Source organism: Thermobia domestica, chromosome 14 (assembly GCF_964235325.1).
Source record: "Thermobia domestica chromosome 14, izTheDome1.hap1.1, whole genome shotgun sequence".
Taxonomy (NCBI): domain Eukaryota; kingdom Metazoa; phylum Arthropoda; class Insecta; order Zygentoma; family Lepismatidae; genus Thermobia; species Thermobia domestica.
The window spans coordinates 17,685,935-17,699,886 of NC_137467.1; the positions used below are offsets into that span (position 1 = coordinate 17,685,935).

General features: G+C 37.0%; 1 protein-coding gene across 3 annotated transcripts in view; it reads left to right on the top strand.

The window, feature by feature from the left end:
• Positions 1 to 5,518: 5,518 nt before the first annotated feature.
• LOC145669550 (protein ABHD18) overlaps positions 5,519 to 13,952 on the top strand; it is a 49,020-nt gene continuing 40,586 nt past the window's right edge. The window contains exons 1-2 of one of the 3 annotated variants that reach the window (XM_081737744.1): positions 5,519 to 6,147; positions 12,492 to 12,592. In XM_081737744.1, coding sequence (XP_081593870.1) covers positions 12,504 to 12,592 — 89 coding nt within the window. In that variant the 5' untranslated portion in view covers positions 5,519 to 6,147; positions 12,492 to 12,503. The remainder of the gene's footprint in view (positions 6,148 to 12,491; positions 12,593 to 13,952) is intronic. The other 2 variants (XM_081737746.1, XM_081737745.1) reach the window with 2 other exon arrangements.

The following is a 13,952-nucleotide window of genomic DNA, read 5'->3' on the forward strand; positions in this document are numbered from 1 at the left end:
GGAACGATGTGGACCATCCAAATTTATAGTGGTACATATTGAAGACCTGTACGAAGATACCAAATGCTTATATTAAACAATTTCTAAAACTGAGTGGATGAGTCAAGATACCCCTCCCAAATTTTTTAAAGGGTGCATCAATGTACTCATGTCTTATGATAGGGAATGAACCTATATACATGACCATATAACCATATACGGTATAAGACCGCATCAAACGGGATAAATTGGGCCAAAAACCAAACACGTGATACAACATATTGCTTATGTTTATATTTTGGCATTTTTCTTTTTACTCATGAAAGGGAACAAGGTGGACCACCCAAATTTATCATGATACATATTGAGGTCATGTACTATGATAGCGAATGCTTAAATTGGAAAAATTGCAAAATTTAAGGGATTGGCTATGGTACCCCTTCCGGTGTGTATCAATGTACCTATGTCTTATGGTAGAAAATGGACCCTATACATGACCATATAATCATATTAGGTAATAGGACCTCATCCAAGGGAATAAATTAGGTCAAAAACGAAACACGTGATTGTACTAAAATTTGACAATTTCGTACCCATGAAAGGGAACGAGATGGACCACCCAAATTTATAGTAATATATATATATATATATATATTAGGGTCTTATACTATTATACCAAATGTTTAAATTGGACAATTTCTAAAATTTAAGGGGTGGGCCAAGGTACCCCTCCCAAATTTTTAAAGGGTGCATCAATATACCCATGTCTTATAATAGGGAATGGACCAATATATATAAGCATATAATCATATAAGGTAATAGAACCTCATCCAAGGGGATAAATTGAGCCAAAACAAACACGTGGTACAACGTATTGCTTACGTTTATATTTTGACAATTTTGTACCCCTAAAAGGGAACGAGGTGGACCACCCAAATTTATCATAATAGATGTTAGGGTCCAGTACTATAATACCACATATATAAAATGAGCAATTTCTAAAATTTAAGGGGTGGGCCAAAGGACCCCTCCCGGGGTGCACAAATGTACCTATGTCTTATGATAGGGAATAGACCCCTATACATAACCATATAAGGTAATAGAACCTCATCCAAGAGGATAAATTGGGCCAAAAGAACAAACACGTGGTACAACGTATTGCTTACGTTTATATTTTGGCAATTTTGTAGCCCTAGAAGGGAACGAGGTGGACCACCCAAATTTATTATAATACATGTTAGGGTCCAATACTATAATACCAAATATATAAAATGAGCAATTTCCAAAATTTAAGGGGTGGGCCAAAGTACACCTCCCAAATTTTTAAAGGAGTGCACCAATATACCCATATCTTATGAAAGGTAATGGACCCCTATACATGACCATATAACTATATAGGATAATAACACCTCATCAAAGGGGATAAAATCGACCAAAAACCAAACACGTGGTACTACGTATTGCTTACGTTTATATTTTGGCAATTTTGTACCCCTAAAAGGGAACAAGGTGGACCATCCAAATTTATTATAATACATGTTAGGGTCCAGTACTATAATACCAAATATATAAAATGAGCAATTTCCAAAATTTAAGGGGTGGGCCAAAGTACACCTCCCAAATTTTTAAAGGAGTGCACAAATATACCCATATCTTATGAAAGGTAATGGACCCCTATACATGACCATATAACTATATAGGATAATAACACCTCATCAAAGGGGATAAAATCGACCAAAAACCAAACACGTGGTACTACGTATTGCTTACGTTTATATTTTGGCAATTTTGTACCCCTAGAAGGGAACGAGGTGGACCACCCAAATTTATCATAATACATATTAGGGTCCTGTACTATAATACCCAATGTTGAAATTGGTCAATTTCCAAAATTGAAGGGGTGGGCCAAGGTACTCCTCCCAAATTTTTCAAGGGGTGCATTAATATACCCATGTCTTATGAAAGGTAATGGACCCCTGTATACGCCTATATAACTATATAAGGTAATAACACCTCATCAAAGAGGATAAATTAGGTCAAAAACCCCCGAAATTTGACTTTTTGGCAATTTTTTACCCATGAAAGGGAACGACATAGACACCCAATACTGATAGAGGTACATACTATGGTCCTAGGCTACCATACCAAATTTTTAGATTTGGCAATTTCCAAAATTTAAGGGGGGTGGTCCTATGTACCCCTGCCAAAATTTAGGGGGTGGGCCATGGTACCCCTGCCAAAATTTAGAGGGGGTGGTCCTAAGTACCCCTAGGTCATTGACCCCGGCCAGGGACCATGGGTCCTGAGGCAGGGACCCAGGGGCCAAAAAGTGTCCTGAAGTGGGGCCAATACTACTAACATGCTTTGCACTTTTTCCGCAGCAGGAGAAATTGTATCCCCGATGGTCGTATATCTGTATGTAAGACATCTTCCAAACTTCCTTTGATCCAAACTATAGCCCAATCAAAAGCACACTCCAGACTGAATGACTTAGTGAGGGATCTAAGTTTGAGTAAGCAACAAGCTGAGTTGCTCGGATCGAGAGTTCAAGAATGGAATTTACTGGCTCCTACAACCAGAATTTCAATTTTCAGAAACCGACATGAACAATTTTTAGGTTACTATATAATGCAAAATTCCCTCTGTGCATGTACAAATATAGATGGTTTAATGGATGCACTAGGTTTCCAACACATCCCTGAAGAATGGAGGTTGTTTATCGACTCCTGTAAAACAAGCCTTAAGGCTGTTTTGCTACATAATGGGAACACTAAACCATCAATTCCAATGGCATATTCCGTAGAGATGAAGGAAACTTATGAAAGTTTGCCTGTGTTGTTAGCTGTGATACATTATAACAAGTACTGTTGGCAAATTTGTGGTGATTTAAAGGTCATTGCTATATTACTGGGGGTGCAGGGCAACGAGAAAGAAACATTAACATGCTTTGCACTTTTTCCGCAGCAGGAGAAATTGTATCCCCGATGGTCGTATATCTGTATGTAAGACATCATTCAAAGGACGTCATCAGTGCAGTTTCTTCAAAGATTTTCATAGGTAGGTCAGGTCAGATAGCGGCTGGATACGAAGTGAAACACTACGAATGGATAGCAAACGGCTTCCTAAAATGGATGAATGATCCCTCTATTAAGAAACCAGTCCTTCTGCTAATCGACGGCCACAAGACTTACTTGACAACGGAAGTCAACGAATTTTGTTCTAGCCATGCTATAGTACTCTACTGCCTTCCACCAAACAGCACATATATTCTTCAACCCTGCGACGTATCAGTGTTCAAATCGTTTTCGAGAGTTCTACATAGAAACTGAGTAAAATATTACACGTGTTATTTCTGCACCACTAATTAAAAGAGTGATATACAAGGTAGCAACACAATTAGAAATTAAAAACAAATTTAGAAGATGGGGTTTACACCCCTTCAACCCAGAGAAGACGAAGCATGTTTGGTGCTGCATTCCACTGAACCTTAAATGAATTTGGTGGTCCCTTTCTTGAAAAAACTATCACAAAATTACTTAATCTCAGCGACTATTGTTCGAAACTGCAAAGTGATACCTGAAAAACTAATGATGTAACATCTACAGATGGTATTAGTTTGGTAAAGTTATGCTTTAGCCTTCATACTGTAATTAAAAGCACATTAACCGAGTAGTGGTCGATGACTAAACAGTAGGCGGTCGAACATTGACAAAAAATGGTCGAACACTAAAAGAAATCAGTTACTGATGTGTCTCCGACTAATATTACATAAATTGTATAAGTTATCTAAGTTTTGGATAAAGTATAGATAAAATATAGTTTTAGGAACACATGTGAGCTACTTGCATCCTCCTAAGTTGTTCCATTGAGTGAAAAACGATTAAGGACCATAAGAAAATGAGTTAGGTGGTCGAGGACTGGCACATTTACCCCATGTGTCTAATGCATCAGATATATTCTATATGCTATTGTGGACCAGGCTCCATGTAGGAAAAAAAAATAGCTACTCTGAATAACTCCTGAGAGTACATACCTAAATTAAACAAGTTATCACTAACAGAAATACACAATTCTACACAGAAACTTTTTACCCTGTGTTAAGGAAATCATTTTATAATATATTAGCTTGAAAGATGCCTTCAACTTGCAACTAAACTCCCAGAGACGAGCCTTCGTACCTTCCCAAAAATGTGTGCAATTCCAACGAAAATAGCTTCGCTCCCTGAGAAGCATAGTCCGTAAACCTGTCTAGCGAACTGGTGAGGCTCAGACGGAACGGACTCCGAGTGTTTCCAATCTACTACTTTGTTACCGAAAAAACCGAAATGTTGAAGTATTATCTTTTTAAATAAGAAACCAAAGATAAAGAAAATATAAGGTAGAAAACAGGGTAAGCCCGGTCTGAGAGCCTCATAGTACGCTTCGCCACTCGTTATCTGTTTGAGAAAAATGCATTAAAAGTAAAAGTAATCCGTTACGCTATTATTATTAAATACCGAAAATATAGGCAGATCTAAACAACCATGGGAGTTTGTAAATTTCTATCATGTAACCCTGCCCCTAAAGAATCTCATGAAAAGCTTACTTTTAAAATTTGGTGCGGATACGTTGAATTATATGGTCTCTAGGCGATTTATATACTTAAGTTGAGTTGATTTTGAGTTTAACATCCCTTTCAGCAGCGAGACTAAATGAGACGGGACCTACTGTTTAACGTGGAATCTGAACCACATGAGCTCTCATCGTGAATCGAACCCGGGTCTCCCACACCAAGCGATGTATATACATCGGAGCGAACGAACGAACGAACGGATATTCAAAAATCATTCGTTCGGTATATGAGGACCATGAGGCGTGTAAATTCGTTGAAATGTCGAATTCGAATTTTTTTTCACGATCATTATACCTTTTTCTCTGACAACATCTACAGAGAGAAAACATATTCAACTTACAAATGATCTGAAGTGGTCTTGCATAGCGTAGTCAATAACACTCCCATCTCTGTCGCGAGCTATTCTGGGTTCGATTCTCGGTGGAGACACTTGATCGTAAAGGTGTAACTTCATCACACCAAATAAATACCAGGAAGATATCTAACATAATGGTCCCAAGTTGCTTTTTCCTTCCCCCTATCCAGAGAGTGCTCACCAAGGGACATCATCTCTCATATGTGAGGCTTAAAAGGCTATAGACGCTGGTAATGCTCAAAAATATGATTTCTTAAAAAAAAAAAAAAAAAAAAAAAAAAAAAAAAAAAAAGATTGAAATTCCAGATGCGCTTTGTTCAGATGGAAATATTTTGCGCAATGTTATTTCATTATTATTACCTCAATTTCCTTCTATTTTTTTCGTTTCATGTATAATTTTGTAACGCACATTCATAATTATCAATTCATAGTGGAAGCCATATCGCATGATCACGTGAGTAATATTTAATAATATAAGAAAATACGTGTCTTTTCACAAAGCTCTGATGGAGTTGCGCTGTAGTGCATTTTGCATGTCAACTGTTACTCTTTACGTCATTCCATGTGGATAGTACGATCGGAAATTCGCCAATTACAACTTCCCATTAAAATAGTAACCAATGGGTGGTTGCACTTCTATGAATGTTAGAATGAACTCGTGGAGAGGCTATTTGCATTCAACAATTGACAAAGTGAGGCAAAGGTCACAAAAATTGCTTGCCCGTGTTGATATTTTGGTAGGAATGCGGCATGGATTGGCGTTAACATGACATGGAAATACAACAACACAGTGTTTTGGAAAATGCTGTTTCTTTCAGTAAAATAGAAGCCGCCAAAATTTGCAGACGACGTACCCATGGATAAATTACGTCTCCGTTCATCATGTGGGCAGCAATACACGCACGACCCGGTGTGGAGTGACTAATTTTTAAACAATCCTAAGCTGTGTTCATTGAAATATATATTAACTAAGTGAGAAGTGTTATAGCAAGTATACCTTTATTTGTAGAGTGTATCTTATGCTCAAAAACAATCTAGCGTATTTGGTCATTGTATAGTTTTAGATTGCTAAGAAGGGTAGAGTAGTGCAAGGTGTATTGCTACAAGAATGACCGACCCTCGTGAATTAATTTTGATGATCTTGTTGTGCTAGACATTGTACAGTACAACAGTTATCAGCTACATCGAAATATTCGTTCAGGTACTGGACAATTTCCTTGATTCACAATTCTCTCGCACAAGTTAAATTATTTTGCATAAACAATGCTTTTTCTTTGATTGATAATTATATTATTCCATCTTGCTTTGTTAAAGTTTGTAGAGAACGGTATACACAGAATTTGGCTTAAGTTTAGAGACGCCCCTCCAGTTTCAAACCTACAAAAAAGCAATTGAAACATTAAACATTGTTAGGTTAGTTTAGTTTTAGGTTTGGTTAGCTTAGGTTACCCGGTAAGACTTTAATTAGACTAGAACGGTAACTGGAACCAGTTCTCATAGAAGCACAGAGGAAATAGAAGCTTCAATTATCACTGAAATTCAGTAATCTGTAGTTTTCAAAAATTTAATAGATTCTCTTCATTGTTATTATTTAATTCGGTAAAACTCAATGCGAAAATCACATCGAACGCACTGGTTAGTCACTCTATACGACTACCATGCTGCTAAATCACCGAAATCTTCCGCGTCTTGCAAATGGTGCCCGCTTCTACATATCTTTTCTCGTATTAAACATAATTTTCCTGCCAAATTTACTCACCTAAACAGCACATGAGAGCTCCAAATCGTCATTTCTTAGGTCATTTCTCCTGTAAATTTTCCTAATTTTTATAAAAAACGGAGGGGCAACTCTCTGCCAGCTCGAAAACGTTAGGTTAGAATAGGCTTTCGGGGCCTTCGTGCCGCAGACTAGGTTCAGTATTTTCAGGGTTAAAAACGTTAAGTATCAGGAAATTCATTGTCGCTACTTCAAAAGTGTTTCTCAAGAATTTCTCGGTGCATATTCAGTTTAAGGGGACTTTGTGTGTAAATACCGCGTCCGGAGATGTGCTATAAAACTACAGTGTAAAAACCACAAACCAGCCTGTGCTACGAAAAGTAGACTGCTATTTAACCGAGTCGGAACAGGAGCCAACTGGAGGGAGGGGGGTCGAGCAATACTGAAGGTATGCGTCCGAAGGGAGTTGGTGCATCAGCGACGGTGGGTATGCGCGTAAACAAGGATGTCGCTAGAAATACAAGGTTAGGTTAATTGTTCATTTAACACATTCACTGCAAATGCTTTCACGGTTTGTACAATTCCGACACTGCCTTGAGGAAACTATGGACCACTGTCTCATTTCTTGTAGAAGAATTTTTAATATAAAAATATTAGTGCCTGCTTTTGCCAATGACATCTCACGTCATCAACACGATGTTCACTTTTGAATGTGTAATTATTTTCCCATTTCTTTATTTTCAGTGTTTTCCTACATTTGCCATACTTTCGGCTCAATTTTAATAATCCTTGCTGTTTCACAAAACCTAATAACTTCTTCTTCATAAACATATGTTCTTATAAAGCTCGAAATCAAAATGTCACATCCATCATATGGAACTGTCGTCTTTCAATACGGAGAACTAATTTCCTCATTACACCCTAATGTCTGATGCCAGCATGCCTCCACTCGGCAAATGATACCAACAGCACGCTGCTCTTCACATCTCAAAATACCACAGTAAACTTGTTTGGTTAGCGTAAACTTGATAAATAATAATAAATTCACCATTTCTTTCCTTCGGTTTTCGGTTTACTATAATATAAGTAGTCGCAGCGGGGCTTAACGGAATTTGACCATAAAGTTTTATCAAAGGGTAAGATATCAAGACCCCAAACTCATATCGTTTAAGGACACGTGTGATTTTTGTGTAAATAAGGTTGTAAGTTTTAAAGGTTGGAAATTAAGGTTGGTTTAATGGGACAAGTTTTGTCGATAAATGGCAGTACAATCTTCGTCTCTCTTCCATGTGTTTTTTACCTTTCACGAAAATTTACAAATTTCAACGTAGAGACTTCAAATTTTTAGAGAAGGAACTTCATAATCTATTAAAGGGAACAATCCGTGCCGATTATTTATTTAAAATTTTTTCATTGTTGAAATGGATATCCAAACATTTAACAATGGAACTGTTTCAACAATGAAGAGAATTCTAAATAAAAAATCGGCACGAATTGTTCTCTTTAATAGGTTATGAAGTTCCTTCTCTCAAAATTTGAAGTCTCTACATTGAAATTTGTAAAAGAAATTGTAAATTTTCGTGAAAGGTAAAAAATACATGGGAGAGATACGAAGACTGTAGTGACATCTATCGGCAAAACTTGTCCCTTTATACTAACCTTAAGTCCCGATCCTCGTTCGCATATGCCAATTTTACTTTTGTACCAGTAGACCTGATTGTCTGTATTGAGGGACGGAAATCTGATGCGTAATGTAATGGTTGGTATTTCGAAATGTTACATTATGCGAATTGTATGTTTCGGGTGTTGTCTTCATCTTGTTGTCGCGCCACCAAAAACGATATGTTAAAAAATTCTGATATTCTCCAAACTTAATTTTTTGGTTAAATCCAGTGGCGCAAGCGGAGTTCGGGGCTTTAACTCCCTACCTTGAACGAGATATTATAGAAACATTTACTTTATTACGTTCTAGTTTATGAGTTTATTTGCTTGGGCTCTTCCGAGCTTAAGATAAGTAAAAACACATTAAGAACAAATAATAAAGAAACTAAGTCTACCTGATGGATAACAATAAGAAATGATATAAAATGCAGTACAGTACTGTATACATACTTTTGAGCCACCCTATATACATCATGCTTGTCTTGAAAGGTTTTGAGATTATGTGCTTGACCCCGGCCCCACCTTGATTAAATTCTTTATGCGCCACTAATTAGATCAGTAATGCCAGCTCCCAGTATACTTTTTATCTTTAGTACTGAAGCGAGGTATTAACGTATAGGCATTATTTCAAAATAGCCATCCAGATGCCTCTTTTGTGCAGGGCGCGTCCGTTACCAAGTAGTGTCTCAGTGTAACCCCACCTCATTCTGAGTTTTTTCTTTGGGGGGGCAACCCAAACCTCTGAAGCGTGTAGTCTTGGGTTCGACCTCCGGCGAAGTAAGTTTGTGGTGGATTTTCTTGGGGTCTTCCCTTTCCTTACACAATTTCATTCTACCAATTTTTCTAACATTCACTTGCCTAATGGGTATAACGTGTGACGTTAAACTGAAAGATTTCATTCTGATTCCCCTCCCCTCCCCCAGACAAAAATTAAGAAAAAAGGCTAATAACATACGTTAACCCATTGCATCATACAAACTTTCATACTCATTCAGTAATCTAGCAGTTCAAAGCTTTCCATTTTTTATATCTTTATTATAGTATTATTTCATTTGGGTTCATTTAAATATTAACACATTAGTATTTGAGTACTCATAGCAGTAATTCGACAATACTTTATGAATATCCGAGTTCCAGGTAACTGATTCCCCGTTTTAAGAGCTACTTCTGCAGCTCCATCAAACATCCGAGTTCCAGGTAACTTGATTCCCCGTTTTAAGAGCTACTTCTGCTGCTCCATCAAACATCCGAGTTCCAGGTAACTTGATTCCCCGTTTTAAGAGCTACTTCTGCAGCTCCATCAAACATCCGAGTTCCAGGTAACTTGATTCCCCGTTTTAAGAGCTACTTCTGCAGCTCCATCAAACATCCGAGTTCCAGGTAACTTGATTCCCCGTTTTAAGAGCTACTTCTGCAGCTCCATCAAACATCCGAGTTCCAGGTAACTTGATTCCCCGTTTTAAGAGCTACTTCTGCAGCTCCATCAAACATCGAGTTCCAGGTAACTTGATTCCCCGTTTTAAGAGCTACTTCTGCAGCTCCATCAAACATCCGAGTTTCAGGTAACTTGATTCCCCGTTTTAAGAGCTACTTCTGCAGCTCCATCAAACATCCGAGTTCCAGGTAACTTGATTCCCCGTTTTAAGAGCTACTTCTGCAGCTCCATCAAACGTATTTCCAAAGGCATTATGCCCACCTAAGATGTCTCTAGACAGGGTAAATCCTCCCTGAAGTAATTTCCCGCAGACTTGTTAAAGAAGGCATATTCCCTCTATATATGGGCTACCGTAGATAACCTAATGTTTTCATGAATTCGTTCATCCGAGCTATCGAAAATATGTCTGGCGCGGACTCATTGTACCCTAATTAAAGATCAAATTCGTGGTTTTCAGTAGCAACCTCTAGAATTGATTGCCACTCAAGGTAGGTAATAATTTTCCGCCTACAGACTGCATTTTATCTGCTACATGAATGCAATTGAATGATGTACACCAAATTAGACGTTAAAAAAAAAAAAATAATAATAAAATAAAATAAAATCGTGTACTAAATACAGGGTGGCCCAAAAGTAAGTATACAGTTCCGTACTGACCAGCTTACTGTATTATGTCATTTCTTATTGTTATCAAACAGGTAGACCTAGTTTCTTTATTATTTGTTCTTAACATCTTTTTACTGCTACTTTACTTATAACATCTCTTTACTTTACTTTACTGTACTTCCTTGGAACAGTCGAACCAAATAAATTCATAAACTAGAATGTTTTACTTAATCAATGCAAGGACCTACTTTCAGGCCACCCTGTGTATTAAACTTAACTTGGGTCTCCCCAAACATATATATAAGATTATTTATAATATATATATATATATATATATATATATATATATATATATATATATATATATATGTGTGTGTGTGTGTGTGTGTGTGTAGGATGAACCACTTAAAGTGACTCCTCCTGCTAAATTCTAAACTAATTGACAAAAATAGCTGAAAATTTATACCAAGTAAATATCAGTGGGAGTTTGACATACTCGACAATATCATCGGGTTAAAAGAGTTGCCATCTTAATGTAGAGTTTGATTTTTTCAAGTAACACTACGTAAGGTTAATACATACTTTAAATCTACATGTAAAACGAAACCTTAAAATACCATACTTTTCATTCAGTTGACAACTAACGATGTTAAAGTATCACAAATATCCAAATTTATGAGGGCTCTACAGCAGCAATAAAGCAACTGAAATAAACAAAGTGGTGCATTCTAAAGTAACTTAGTGTCGGATACTGTGATTATGATGGGGGCCGCGGTGGCTCAGTGGTAGAGCATTCACCTCTGGTGCTTGGGGTCCCGAGTTCGATCCCAGCCCTCGCCAAGTGAACTTTGTGATGGACAAACACCGTGTGCGTGGGTTTTCTCGGGCTTCTCACGTTTTCTTCCACTTTCTTCATTCCACCATTTCATTCATTACTCATCTATCACCGTCTCCTTTAGCCTAACCGGCATAAACGAGGGACGTAAAACTCAAAGATTTCATTTCATTTTTACTGTGATTATGATATGCATTTCGGGCATTTCGAATTTATTTTTTTTTTATACATGCTTTCTTTCGAAAAAAAATACTAAGATAAGTATCGTATCTAAGGAGTTAGATGATTTCCAACGGAAAAAACAATCATAATGACGTTTCCAGCAATTTGATGTCTCAAATCTTTTCGGAGATATATGATAAACATTAGTAGTGTGTGCAACATGGCTTAAAATGACAGATTTTAGGGACTGTTTTAAAATGGTTACCTTCTTTTGTATCAGCGTATAACGTTGCAGCGATAGTATTTAGTAGCTGTAATTACAATAATTTTAAGCAGTGTTGCAAACCTTACCTACCGTTATGAAAAGGTAAACGATAAGTTACATACAGTACATAAATAAGTAACTTATTTCCATCGAAACAAAAACTGTAAATAATGATTGGCAATGAGTAACATTGAAGCGCCACATAAGTTCAATGTTTTTTTTTTTTTTTTTTAATTCATTTATTTATTTTCTCGAGAACTGCTCATAAGAATTTTCCCTCACGTGTGGTATCTTGTTCAGCTCGATATGATGTATATCTTCCATTTGGAAAATATATATGAACACTGTAATTGGGCTGAATTACCTGTTGTGTCCTTAAACAAATAAATAAATAAATAAATAAATACTGCATCATTCCACCATTATCATTCATCTCATCATCATCGTAGAGTTGAGTTGATTTTGAGTTAAGCATCCCTTTCAGCAACGAGGCCATATAAGACATGAAGCTACTGATTAACGTGGAATCCGAACCACATTAGCTCCCGCCGGGAATCGAACCCGAATCTCCCACACCAAAGACCTCATAGTCTCCCTTAGCCTCGGTGCATAATAGTGGGACGTTAAACTAAAAAAAAAAAAAAAAATCACGGTGACATTGTATATTCTCAATACTGTCAATAATTTCCATGCATCGCATTGGAAATAATAAAAGCATAGGGTAAACTGTAAACATTTTCTTATAAGAGAATACCTTTATAAATTACAAGCATGTCTCATTTCATATCCTTAAAATAATTAGATAGTAACGGAAAATCGAGTTATTTTGTATATTAATCTCAGTTTCGCTTTCGTTCTTCCAGGTTTTCATCAAAATGCCCAGTCGTCTGGACCAGGTTTACCACAGCATATTGCTGTCCAAGTTCTTCGCCAAAGGTTGGGGAAAGCCGGATAATTTGAAAAGGTACCTGCTTTTTTCGTTTTTACTGTTTTTCTTTGTCCACATCAATCCTTGGACGTAAAACTGTACTCATTTGTTGAATATACAATATAGAAAGAAAATTACTCCTATCTATTCCACGAAGGTTACGTGAAGATCAATAAATTATAAAATACTTTGAGAAAGTGTTAAGTCACCTACAATTTCAGACTTTCCTGATCATTGTAAAATGTACATATCAGGAAAACGATCTCAGGAATTCGAGATTCAGCATGTTTCTGAAAAAGTACAAGTTTGAAATAGTACAAAAACAACCTAAAACAACTTTTCTTAAGCATTCTGTATTCTTGGAATGAAGCTCACATTAAATTAGGAACAGGTTAGCATAAAGAGAAAATGTCATGACACTATTACGAAATATATTCAGGAATTTAATGCAATGCACTATCTTTAAATATTTGAAAAGGAACAATTCTTGCTTCAGAGAAAGAATGAAAAAATAAGTAATTATCTCAAAAGCACACGGAACCGTCCGATTCTGTACATTTCGACAAGAAATTTATTGCCTTTCTTATCGAAGAGTTTTCTAGAAGACTAACGTTGTCTGTGGAACTACATCCCGTTGCATTATCTTCTTCTGAATATAATTACTTTTGTTTCATAAAATTAACCTTGTATCTAGATATCTTCTTCATGAGGTCGAACTGGTATTCTATATAGTTATCTAATAATAAATAAACACTGATCCCACTTATTTCACTTATGCGGTGCAGGAGATCCGAGTTCGAATCCTGATCCAGCTCGTATGGTTCGATTTACACGTTAAGCTGTAGATCCACATATATAGCCTCGCTACTGAAAGAGGAGGGGCCGCGGTGGCTCAGTGGTAGAGCGTTCACCTCTGGTGCTTGGGATCCCGGGTTCGATCCCAGCCCCCGCCAAGTGAACTTTGTGGTGGACAAACACCGTGTGCGTGGGTTTTCTCGGGGTTCTCCCGTTTCCTCCCACTTTCTTCATTCCACCATTTCATTCATTACTCATCATCACCGTCTCCTTTAGCCTAACCAGCATAACCGTGGGACGTAAAACTGATTTCATTTCATTTTTTTTCTATCCATCACGTCTCTGGAACTCACTAAAGAAACAATAAACACTTCTGACCAGAGTATATATACTTGTTTATTAAAAACTAAATTACAGTGTAACGGTTTCGACAACTTAACGTTGTCTTCATCAGAGTTAGTGTCTGATGAAGACAACGTTAAGTTGTCGAAACCGTTACACTGTAATTTAGTTTTTAATAAACAAGTGTATATACTCTGGTCAGAAGTGTTTATTATTTCTTTATTTCACTTATGCGGTGCAGGAGATCCGAGTTCGAATC